At 46.9% G+C, this 12,095-nt stretch overlaps 1 protein-coding gene across 1 annotated transcript; it reads left to right on the top strand.

The window, feature by feature from the left end:
• The first annotated feature begins 638 nt into the window (after nucleotides 1-638).
• On the top strand, nucleotides 639-3,194 carry CCN1 (cellular communication network factor 1). The gene is made up of 5 exons (XM_056497478.1): nucleotides 639-805; nucleotides 903-1,119; nucleotides 1,458-1,805; nucleotides 1,954-2,156; nucleotides 2,262-3,194. The coding sequence occupies exons 1-5, from the start codon at nucleotides 746-748 to the stop codon at nucleotides 2,559-2,561; spliced, it is 1,128 nt and encodes a 375-aa protein (XP_056353453.1). The 5' UTR covers nucleotides 639-745; the 3' UTR covers nucleotides 2,562-3,194.
• The last annotated feature ends 8,901 nt before the right edge of the window (nucleotides 3,195-12,095 follow it).

The raw sequence follows: 12,095 nt of genomic DNA, 5'->3' as shown, positions 1-12,095 counted from the left end.
CCTGGCCTGGAAGCCGGGCACGCCGGGTAGGGAATCGCTCGGATGCTCGCTCAGCACGGAGCGAGCCCGGCACGGCCGGGTGACCCTGCGGGCCGTGGCACAGCGCGGGCGCTCAGGGGGCCCGGAGCTCTCCCGCCGCTGCCCGCGCAGGTGGCACAGCCCGGTGAGAACGGCCCCTCACGGTGCCAGCCCGGCTCCGTCCCGGCCGGGCCCGGACACCCGCGGCACAGCCCGGTGAGAACAGCCCCTCACGGTGCCAGCCCGGCTCCGTCCCGGCCGGGCCCGGACCCTGCGGCACAGCCCGGTGAGAACAGCCCCTCACGGTGCCAGCCCGGCTCCGTCCCGGCCGGGCCCGGACCCTGCGGCACAGCCCGGTGAGAACAGCCCCTCACGGTGCCAGCCCGGCTCCGTCCCGGCCGGGCCCGGACCCTGCGGCACAGCCCGGTGAGAACAGCCCCTCACGGTGCCAGCCCGGCTCCGTCCCGGCCGGGCCCGGACCCCCCGCGGCAGCGCCGGCGGTGCCGGGAGACGGGGCGGGGCGGGGCGCCGGGCGCGCGCCAGCCGCATTCCTGGGATGCCGCGAGCGCTGGACGCGGCCGCGGCCCGGAACGCGCGACGTCAGCGCCGCGGCGCACGCGGCGGCCCCGCGCCCTATATAAGGCGGTGGCGCCCGCCGCTGCCTCAGACCGCGCCGGCCGCGCTCCCGCTTTGCGCTCACACTGCTCCCGCTGCAACGGCGCTGGACATGGGCTCCGCGGGCACCCGGCCCGCGCTGGCGGCCGCTCTCCTCTGCCTGGCTCGCCTGGTAAGTGCCGCGCTCCGGGAGCTGGAGGGAGGGGAGGCGGGTCGGGCGGCTCCGCTCGGCTCCCGGCGCTCACCAGACGCTCCGCTCCGCTCCGCAGGCTCTGGGCTCGCCCTGCCCCACCGTGTGCCAGTGCCCGGCGGCCGCGCCGCAGTGCGCCCCGGGCGTGGGGCTGGTGCCGGACGGCTGCGGCTGCTGCAAGGTCTGCGCCAAGCAGCTGAACGAGGACTGCAGCCGATCGCAGCCCTGCGACCACACCAAGGGGCTGGAATGCAACTTCGGGGCCAGCCCCGCGGCTCTGAAGGGCATCTGCAGAGGTAAGCGGCGACCCCGCTCTCCCGGGACGGACCCCGCGCCCCGCGGTGCCGGGGTTCGGTAATTTCGAGCCCATGTATGGTTATGCTTTGTTGTCGGTAGCTTGGCAGAAAGGCACATGACTTCAGCAGTCTGGAATGCGATTCACTATGTCTGGGCTCCGCTAAACGCACATAAGGAAAAGTGATTCCTGACTAAGTTATTGTTCTGGCCCCGCGTCCCCGGGGGGTTGTAGGGAGCTCCGCTGTACACCGAGTTTAACAGACCAGCAAATACCTGGGCTTAAACCAACGATTCCCGCCGCTCACTCCCTTCTTTCCCTTCCCGTTGATCTCTGCAGCACAGTCCGAGGGAAGACCGTGTGAATATAACTCCAAAATCTACCAGAACGGCGAGAGCTTCCAGCCGAACTGCAAACACCAGTGTACGTGCATAGATGGAGCTGTGGGCTGCATCCCGCTCTGCCCGCAGGAGCTCTCTCTTCCCAACCTGGGCTGCTCCAGCCCCAGGCTGGTCAAAGTCCCCGGGCAGTGCTGCGAGGAGTGGGTCTGTGACGAAAGCAAGGATGCGCTGGAGGAGCTGGAAGGCTTCTTGAGCAAAGAGTTTGGTCCGGATGATTCCGAAGGCGAACTAACCAGGAACAATGAGCTAATTGCCATTGTTAAGGGAGGCCTGAAAATGCTACCCGGTGAGTGTGTGGGTTTATCTGGGTGACAGTTAAGGGGAGGAGGCCAGAGGGTGGCTGTGGCTGTATGACCCCTTAGACCCCAAGGGAAAGAAAGAAGGAAACCTAGTGAGAGTATATGTTTAGACTAACCCCTCCTTTTCTTTTCCAGTTTTTGGATCCGAGCCACAAAGCCGAACTTTTGAGAATCCCAAATGCATTGTGCAAACAACCTCTTGGTCCCAGTGCTCAAAGACGTGTGGAACTGGCATCTCCACAAGGGTGACAAACGACAATCCTGACTGCAAGCTCATCAAAGAGACCAGGATATGTGAAGTGAGGCCATGTGGCCAGCCCAGCTATGCCTCCCTAAAGGTAAATACAGACTCTTCTGGTGTTCCTCTTCTCTTAAGCGGCTTCAGGTAGGGGGTACAGGCTGGAAAAGAATCTTCTGCTAATGTTACTGCCTTTCCTTTGCAGAAGGGAAAGAAATGTACCAAGACAAGGAAGTCCCCCTCCCCAGTGAAGTTTACTTACGCTGGATGCTCCAGTGTGAAGAAGTACCGCCCCAAGTACTGCGGCTCCTGCGTGGATGGCAGGTGCTGCACACCCCAGCAGACCAGGACTGTCAAGGTCAGGTTCCGCTGTGACGATGGGGAAACCTTCACCAAGAGTGTCATGATGATCCAGTCCTGCCGCTGCAACTACAACTGTCCGCACGCAAACGAAGCCTATCCCTACTACAGACTAGTCAACGACATCCATAAATTTAGGGACTAAGTTGTGTTGGGGGTGGGATGCAAAACAGAATTTTGAAGTATCCAGCCGTGGAGAAAGGACCTTTGATGGAAGTGGTGCCTTGCCCATTTGAGGGCAACATCGAGATGTTACAGGAGTGCACTGTGCAACTGGACACTAATGCAACAGAGATTTAAGCATACTTAAAGCTTCATAATACTGGAGCAACTTTACTGCTTCTTTTTGGAGCACCTTATCTAATTATATACTGTTTTCTGTTTGTAAGTGATCAGATTAATGTTTTGTTCTGGTTATGAAAACTTCTATCCTGTTCAATTTAACACTATGCTTCTCCCCCTCCCCTTCAATCTTCTCCCACCCTTTCCCAACTAAGTTGGAAGTTACATTCCTTCCTGAGGTGGGCACTTGTGGGGTGTTCACAGTGGCAGCTATTATGTACCAACTGTAGTTTAATGGCAAACAGAAATCAGTTGTTTTAAAGCTGAGTATTTTATTTATCAAACTGTAGCTTTTTGTTTGTTTCCTCTGAGTTTTTTTACCCCTTCCAGCCCCTGTAATACTGGAATAAGTTGTAAATGATTTTAATTTTATATTCAATGAATTAAAAGAATTTATTTATGGAATTAATCATTTAATAAAGAAATATTTACGTAACTACTTTTAGTAGAGCATTCTGATAGGCAACAGGTTTAAATACAGCACATGCAAGAGGTTTCTGTGAAAATTTTGAATTCTGAAAAGTTTGGATTCTATGAAAGTTAAAGCAGGTTCTACTGCAGATGCAGAAATTGATTAAAAAGCCAAGTCTAATTCTTTGGACAAATGATGTTTTGGAGGAGTGGCTGCAGTCTGCAACCCCATGCTCTAGAAAGTATACACAGAAAGAGCTTGGCACTGAATGCCAATCTTTGATAGACTGAAATGTTAATTAGACTATTAGATTATTCAAACTGTCCTGGAATTTGCAACATAAGGTACTTCATTAGAATGCAGTGCATGCATGGTGATGTTGAACATTGGGATGAAAATGGTCATCAGGTCTCACGTTTTTTGGTGGCTGCTTTTTTGCAAATTAATACATTTCTATGGCAGAGGAATGCTTCCTACAGGCTGCAGGAGGTAGTTTGCTTTCACTAAATTCAAATTAAATGAGCTTGAAGCAATGACTTTTGTTAATCCTAATAACACAGTGATGAAAAGTAAACATACTGTTAACAAGAGAAGAATGTGAGGAATTTCAAGTACTTATCCCATAGAGTAGAAAGCAAGGGAGCTACTCTTTTCCTCACTTCCCCTTCCCACTTTTTAAGTATGCAATTACACTTTACGCTGTGGGACACAGATGGCATTTGGCTAAGCAAGGGAGCTCTCTGGCATGCAGTAAAAAATGACATTTAAAGGAATGAACTAGAGCAGGATCTGAGAAAGGATCCAACACTGTACACTTCTGGTTAGCCTAAAGCTGTGTTACAGCTAAGAGTGACAAGAAACCTGCAATAGGGTATTATTTTCTTGTGTGGGTATTTCTCTGTCAAAATATTCTCCCACAATCTTTAGTAAGAAAGATACTGCTCATAAAAAACAGACTGATTTTGAGGTTTTAGAATTGTGAAGGGGAGATTAATTATCAGCTATAAGCAGAATTAGTTAAGGGTCAATTTTTTATTAATTAGATAAACACTTCAATAAAATACATAGCCAAATATCTCAGAAGCTTATCTCCGGCAGCTAATGCTTTGAGAAATTACAGCCTTCCCTCTTTTCTGCTCAGTCAAGTTTTCTCCCTGAAGGCGTTCAAAAGTTGAGCTGTTTTGGAATTCACCACCTGGCCACCAGTCTCAGCTGTACCTAAACTTGTCTGTACAGTATTTGTTGACAGCAGAAGAGTAAAACACAAGGAAGCACTTTTTGTAGATCTAGCACTGAACACTTCACTACATCAGCTGCTCTCTGAGAAAGCACCAGGTTTACACATTGGGTTATTGTTGGGAGAGGAAGAGGATACACTGCTGCAGACACCCAGCAGCTGCGGGCGCATTCCTCACCATCGCCACTGTCACCCACACTTGAATGACATCCATCTTCCCACCGACGTAAGTAACAGCTCCCCAAAGATCACACGTACGTGTAACTGCACTGTGCTCAGAGACCCCAGCTGCAACACACACGTCATGGACAAACAGCCCTGCTGACTCCTGCCTGAAATGTGGCTCTAGCCAGGCCCCGGGGTTTACAGCCTGCACTTTGGTTTTGCCATGTAACTTGTGCTTCTGTATCCTGCTCCCTGTACTGTTGGGAGAACAGGGGCTGCAGGTCAGATAACACAAGAGTAAAATATACTACGTGAAGTTACCTTGATACAAAAAGAGTAAAATGAATCCCACTAAAAAAACCTGCAAATCTTCCGAAGTGGGGCTGTCACACCAACTGGCCATCATCCATATAGTCCTCTCTTCTATTTTGCATTTCACAATTACATGGCAAAACTACTTTTACAACACCATAAAAAGGAATTACTGTCATTTCTTGTGTGTCATCTTTGCTCTTGCTTTGAAACCTTTACATCCTCTGTTGTTCCAGCAGAATTTAAAAAAAACCCTAAGTAGTAGCTTAGGTTCCATTAAGTGAAGTAGCAGGACTTACAGGTAAAGTAATGAAAACAACTATAATTGTATTTCTTGTCAAAAACTAAAATACCAATATCCTGCTTCCAGAGGAATACTAGGAGATGAGGAGTTAGGAACACGATAAATAATGGACCTGACAAAAAGCTGTGCACTTGGAGTGAATTCAAACCCTGAAAGTAAAGCCACCAGCACCGTGTGGAGCTCCCTGGAGCTGGGCAGAGCCGGGGGAGAGCAGACACTGGGAGAGCGGCACTGCCTCAGCCTTCAGCGCAGGTGCCAGCACTGTCCCTGCCTGTCCCCTCTCCCGCCTGCCCGCTCCTTGGTGCTCCCTTCCCAGCCGCCAGCACTGCCACACCGGGACAGGGCACTCGGCCGAATCCGCTGCTGCCGCCACAAGGAGCGTTTATCACACTGCACCTTTAGGATCCAAGGAACGCGCAGCCTTGTGTTCCACGCGCTTGTTTACAAGGGCTTGACAGCGGTAAGTGCTGTAACACCAAGGTTACACATTAAATCTTCCCTACTGTTGAAGGCAACATAGTGAAGTTTCAGCTTCCGCAAGTATTCCATGACAGGAAACAAAAGCAGGAACACACAGCCAGACTTGCATGACTACACGAAGTCCTTGTGGGATGCTGCCACTCGCTCCCCTGAAGCAGCAGCAGGTAGAGGAAAAGCTGACATGGTACTGACAGTGGGACAAACGAGCTCTTACTGAACCGTCGTGGGGCTGTGAGAATCTCTTCATCCACAGAGCAACTACTGCAGAGCCCATGGCAGACGAGTCCCTGGGCTGCCTGACCCTCCAGCTGACACTGGGAACAGCCCATCTCCCTGCACTCATGCACTCACTGGGCTGTGCAGGAACAGGCAGTGACCCTGTGATCAGTGCCATTGCTGCAGGATTTCCAGCCCACTGAACCTGCATGAATCCCTCACACGTCTTGAGGACTGAAACAAAAAAGTTTGCAGTCATTCATGGTTGGAAGGCAAACCTACCTACCCACACAGAAGCAGTTAAATGTGTCACACCAGAGGCTTGCTCTTGCCAGATGCTTGCCTTTCTGAGATGATCCTGCAGAAATGCATGCACACAATTTAGCTTACTTGTTTAATCAGTGAAACTATTTCGATGCAGGGCTCCAAGTGCTCAGCACTCTGCAAGGGAAGGCTGTATAGTTTCACCAGCTGCTCTGCCTCAAGCCAGTTTCTTTCATGTAGACATGTCCTCCTTCTCACCTTCACAGTTTTTCCTGCATTATTACATACCTACAGATAAAACAGCACACAGAAACAGGGAAGTGTCACAGTGAAAGCAGTAACATAAAACTAGCTTTGGAAGTACCTACAAATGCACTCCAATGCGCAGACAACTAAACTGCATGGAACCGCACTGAGACTTGGAGTCTAAAAAATACAAATCCTGAAAAAAAAAAAGACTCCAACCAACAGAATGATACAATAAGCATCTGTCTATCATGCTGTAAAAACCAAACACCAAGAAACTGAATAGATGGCATCCACTGTGCTATGGCTCCCCCCATAAAACTACACAGCTATGACTTCTCTATACACAATTTATATTGGAGAAGATCCTGGAAGACCCCAAGGCACCATTCACATAAGCAACTTCATCTATCCTGAAGTACAACTACTTACAGGATGGAATGTAGCAACCATCCAGGAGGAAAACATTACACAATTTTCTCTAAGTTTTCATTTTCTAGTCAGAAGAAATTCAAAGGTGGAGTAAACACATTTGCCCAGATGGGAATCCAGCTGGGACATACACATTAACTACTTCACCACCTGACAAATGGCAGTTTCAATCAGAATGAAGGGACTCCATTTAAGTGAAACAATCAGCAGTAGCCTAGCAGTGTTTTGAGACCACTGAACATCAGATCAAAAGAAGCCCAGTATAAAGCCAAGTCAAAGACACCAGTTTCTCTGAAACTACTAATTTCCTTCAGCATCTCAAACCACTTACTCTATTAACTCGACAAAATCAGACATAAAGATGTCATGGCTGTAAAACCAGCAGTCTAGTTAGGAACTTGAAACAGAAAAACGCATTTTTCTCTACAGAGACAGATATTTGTGCTGTAGTGGAACAATGCTGCTAAAATCAATACGGATGCCCAAGCACAGCTGAAAGTAGAGGCTGGGAAAAAAGGTCAACAAAGAGATACCAGTGAGAATTTAGATCATAGAATCACAAAAATGCCAAGCTGGAAGAGACACAAACAGGATCATAAAGTCCAACTCTGAGCCTTGTGCAGGAAATCCCGAATCACACCACATGCCCAAAAGCATTGTCTAAACACACCTTGAGCTCTGTCAGACTGGTGCTGAGCACTGCCCTGGGGAGCTGTTCAGTGCTCAAACACCCTCTGGGTAAAGACACTTCTGATACCCAACCTGAACTGCCCTGACTCAGCTTCAGGCTATTCCCATGGCTCCTGTCACTGTCACCACCAAGCACAGATCGGTGCTGCTGCTCCTCCTCCCCTCACAAGGAAGTTGTAACTGCAGTGAGGGCTCCCCTCAGTCTCCTCCAGGCTGAACAGACCCAGTGCCCTCAGTCCCTCCTCACACAGCTTCCCCTCAAGTCCTTCACCACCTCTGTTGCCCTCCTCTGGACACTCTCTAATAGTTTAATGTCTTTCTTACACTGTGGCACCCAGAACTGCCCCCAGCACTCGAGGTGAGGCTGCCCCAGTGCAGAGCAGAGCAGGACAGTCCCCTCCCTTGCCTGGCTGGCAGTGCTGTCCCTGATGTCCCCAGAACACAGCTGTCCGTGTGAAAGTGATAGGGAATTCTTGGCAAGCTTTTAGTGCCACTCACCCATTCTTTTATGTAAGTAGCTACACCTCATCAACTGACTTAATATTTACCCCACTTTAGCACAGCTCTACTCCCTGTTGACACTCCTGGCAAAAGAGAAGTTCTGGAGCTACAATACAGACCCAGTAGAGAACCTGGAAAGAAGGAATGGAAAGGAAAAAGCAGCTTTCACAGTTGTTTCTTCCTTCTCCTTGAGGCAGAACAGGGATGATGGGAAGAAAGTAGCAATGCAATTTTAAAAACACTTTTGCTTTCCACCAGCTGAAATGATGCAGGAACCAGCCAGATCCCAGTGTAGTAATTTATTCTCTAAAAAGACTCCCTCTCCCTTCCCATTTCTAGTCTTCCTTCTCTGGCAGATTATTTTGACCTCATTCTGATTTGTCATGCAACCACATGAACAGCTGTACTGATGCAGCTGATGCAGAAAGTCTCATGCAAATGGATTAGATAAATACAAGGACTACTGTGACAGTCAAATAAAAAGGAATTAAATCCACCATTTCTATCATGAGTTCACAAAGACTTCCCTTATCCCAAAGGTAGGCAAAGCTCTAGTGGCTTTCCGTATTTTATCACCCTATTGATTTTTCCTGCCAAAAAGCCAACTACAGTAAGATATCCTGAAAATGCTTTTCTGCAGAAAAGTTAGTGGTGGTGAAGTCAGGCCAAGCCAGGGGAACTTTGCTTCCAAAGCAACAACAAAAAAGCTACAATGCACAGGACCATTGAGGGAAAGAAGCTCTCAGAACAAAAGCATCACTAGAGCAAAGTCACTGTACTATGGGTCCCTGAGACCTGCTGGGGCACAGTGAGAGCACATTACAAAATCACAGACAGCTGAACAACTATCCCTCTTTTTACATGCCATCTCTAACTTTCCTTTCAGTTTCAGTATTTCTTTTGAGTTATTTTTGCTGCCATTTCTTGTCTTCCATACATGTGACTTCTTTCCATTTCACCACAGATTCCCAGCAAATAAAACCATATGCACTACCATAGCAACATTTTAATACAAACAAACTGTAATCTTTGTTCACTGAAGTACACAGTTAATTTCTTTTTCTCTTATTAACAGAATCTGCATCTGCATACAGTTTAACTGAATGCCATAGCAACAACATAAACATCAATTCAAGATATTTTTTCCTTTGGAGGGCAGAAGAATAAATGTTTTTAGGAAAAGAGTGTGGGACTTCAAGCAGAATGAAATGTTTGTGACTAAACAGGGCCTGAAGTTACATCATCAGAGCTGTATATTTACACTTGGAAAGCCTGCTCTTGCACAGTGTTATACATTCTCAGCTCCTACAGATGTCAACAGAGAACAGCCATATCTGGCAGGGCAAGGACTAAATCCCAGCTATGCTGATACACAACATGCAGCTGGGACTTGCTATCAGCACTCCCATGGACTTAAAAGTCCATGTACTGCTTCACACTAGAGTCCACATTCTGCACTGAGTTCTCCTCTAATGCAGAGTAAAACTGCACTGCTGACTGAGTAACAAAAACTGGTCCAGCATGCCTTGAAGGACCAGTGCCAGCCACACATTCTGTGGCATGACCCTCTCTTCCTCTACGGATCAACAATTCCTAATGCCAAGATAAATGCGGCAAAACTTAGAATTCGAATGTGTTCATTCAAAACTGAGCTGTTACACTGACAGGGGGTACAACACTGTTTACCCATGACAACTCAATTATGCCTCATAGCCCCAGGAAGTTATACAAAAAAGGAAAAGAACCAAGTTCTCTCCCATGGCTGACTCAGTCCTACCTCCCAGCTATTGCTGTGTGCTTAGCTATGCTCTATTTTTGTCCTTTAAGGTTTGTGAAAGGGATGACATCATTAAGCTTTTAATTTTTTAAGTAGTTTGTTCATTCAAGACAAGAGCCTTTACTCTTTGTAAGCTGATAGTCCTCCAGCTCAAGCATGCTGAAAAGTCTAAACATTAAAAGAAATACTATAACAACACTACACAGAAATAGCTTGTTCCTTTTGTGACAAATAGTTTACAGAGGAAAATAAATGAGTAAGCATAGTAGGCATAAAATCAAGCACTCAATGCAAGCTGGTGGTGAATGACAAAGATTAAAACAACATCACACAGTTCTCATTCACAGACATGATCTGTTCTGAATCAAGGCAGAGTCCTGTAGGGATCTGTGTGTAATAGGACTACAATAGTATGTTTTCAAAATGGACAGAACTAAACTCTTCTAGGCAGCCTCAGCTCCACATTTGAAATTTCTAGTTCTTTACCAGAAATTTAAAAAATACAGATGCTTTTTCCTCTCCTCAGTTTATTACAAGGTGCCTGTTTCAGATTAAGTCACTCAGAAAGAAATTAAGAATTTCAACAGTCTACGAAAGTGTTAAAAAACATCTGCCTACCACAACAGCACATAAACTTTGATTAAATCAGTAACCTCCTTATTATGAAGAATGACCACTAATATGAAGAATTTTGATTTCTTATTATAAAGAAAAATTGAAGAAACCTGAATAAAACATCTGAATTGCATTTTGGTTTATATTTGATCAATATCCTCTGTTCAAACAAGTGTAACTGTAAAAATAGGTAAGTAGTAACCTAGGAATGAATGGCAAATACTACCTTTTACTCTCAGTTTGACTGAACTTTGGAAAATTATTCCCAGCTTTGTCTGGGAAATTTCAGTTCTAGTAACCACCACAGTATTCTCCTTAATCATTTTTTAAAGCCTTCTTTAAGGTAAATCTGAAGGACAGATTTAACAGCATCTCCATTTAAAAATAAATTATGTTGTGTTTGACTCACAAGGAAGCTTAAAGTAGATTTATATAAGAAAAAAAACCCCACAGGCAAACCTTCTTGTACAATTAATGAAAACCCCCAAGAGCACAGGAAAGTAATGCAAAGCACAAATCTTTGGCTCCCCAGCCAAAGACTAATCACACACATGCAGATCAACACTATTTGCAGCACTCTCCTTTTCACTATGCTCTGAATTCAAAAGAAATTACATGCTTTTACTTCAGATGAAACATTTTCTGGCAAATGTACTGTGGCAGTTTTGCTATTTGACTCTTTTATTGGTAATACTATGAAGGAGTTCAAGACTGGTCTAAAGTAATTTGTGGCTACCAAGTCAGTGTGCAGAAATCACTGATTAGGAAAAGCTTATTCACTTTCACTGAACTGAAAAAATATGAAAGCAGCACCTATAGCTAAGAATCCAGGTCCTTTAATAAGGGTTAAAAAAACAAATGTTGAAACAAGAGGTGGGCAGAGGACCAACAATGACTAAGAAAGAAAATAGAGCACAGGTGGCTACTGCCAGGGAAGAAGAAAAACTTTCCTGCTTCACCAGAGGTTGCAAAACACACAAGAGAAAGGACACATGATACCACTGGGAGGAAAAGTAGTAAGTGACTACAAAGGTCTGACGCTCTGGCCAAACTTCAGCAGTGAGCTGTCATGGCAACTCCCATTTTCTTTACAAGGGAAAAAAACCCCTTTTCAAACTTTGAACATCTCAAAACTCCTCTCCACACAGCATGACTGGTGAGGACCCAGCAGCCTGGTGCCCTGAATCCCAGATTGAGTCCAGAAGCATAAACTCTCTCCTGTACTGCTCCGTTACCTCCATGAATTCCTTCACTGCATTCTGTTGTGTTTTACCTACAACAGCACTGGTAGAAGGACACCTATGACTGAAATACCACCCTCATGGCCATTTAGCACACACCCAGGCCACCAAGACAAAAAGATTCTTGTCTCAAGCAGGAAACAGAGCCTGGGAACTAAGGCAGCAGCAACCTCAGAGAGCTGTTCAGGGTGATTACGTCCTGAAGACTTGACAAATGCTGGCTTGGCCAGACCCTTGCAAAATGATGGCAAAGGCTGATGCTGATTCCTGAGAGTGCCCTGGTGCAGTGGGGAGAGGGGCTCACCTGGCTTGCACCACTTGTGGCATTGCTGTTCTCATCCTCTAACCCTACAGGCACAGGGGACTTGGATACAGGGTAAGCTGTCTGTGATCTAGGAATCTTTTCAGAATTCAACAACTGTCAGCAGACAATACAGTACAGCAA

This window comes from Oenanthe melanoleuca, chromosome 8, assembly GCF_029582105.1.
Source record: "Oenanthe melanoleuca isolate GR-GAL-2019-014 chromosome 8, OMel1.0, whole genome shotgun sequence".
NCBI lineage: Eukaryota > Metazoa > Chordata > Aves > Passeriformes > Muscicapidae > Oenanthe > Oenanthe melanoleuca.
Note: the sequence above shows the minus strand (reverse complement) of the source record. Positions and strands in the feature narration are given on the sequence as shown.

Coding starts and splice junctions, on each gene's coding strand:
- CCN1 (XM_056497478.1), top strand. CDS start 746: ATGGGCTCCGCGGGCACCCGGCCCGCGCTGGCGGCCGCTCTCCTCTGC. Junction 806..902: donor TCCTCTGCCTGGCTCGCCTG/GTAAGTGCCGCG, acceptor TCCGCTCCGCAG/GCTCTGGGCTCGCCCTGCCC. Junction 1,120..1,457: donor TCTGAAGGGCATCTGCAGAG/GTAAGCGGCGAC, acceptor TGATCTCTGCAG/CACAGTCCGAGGGAAGACCG.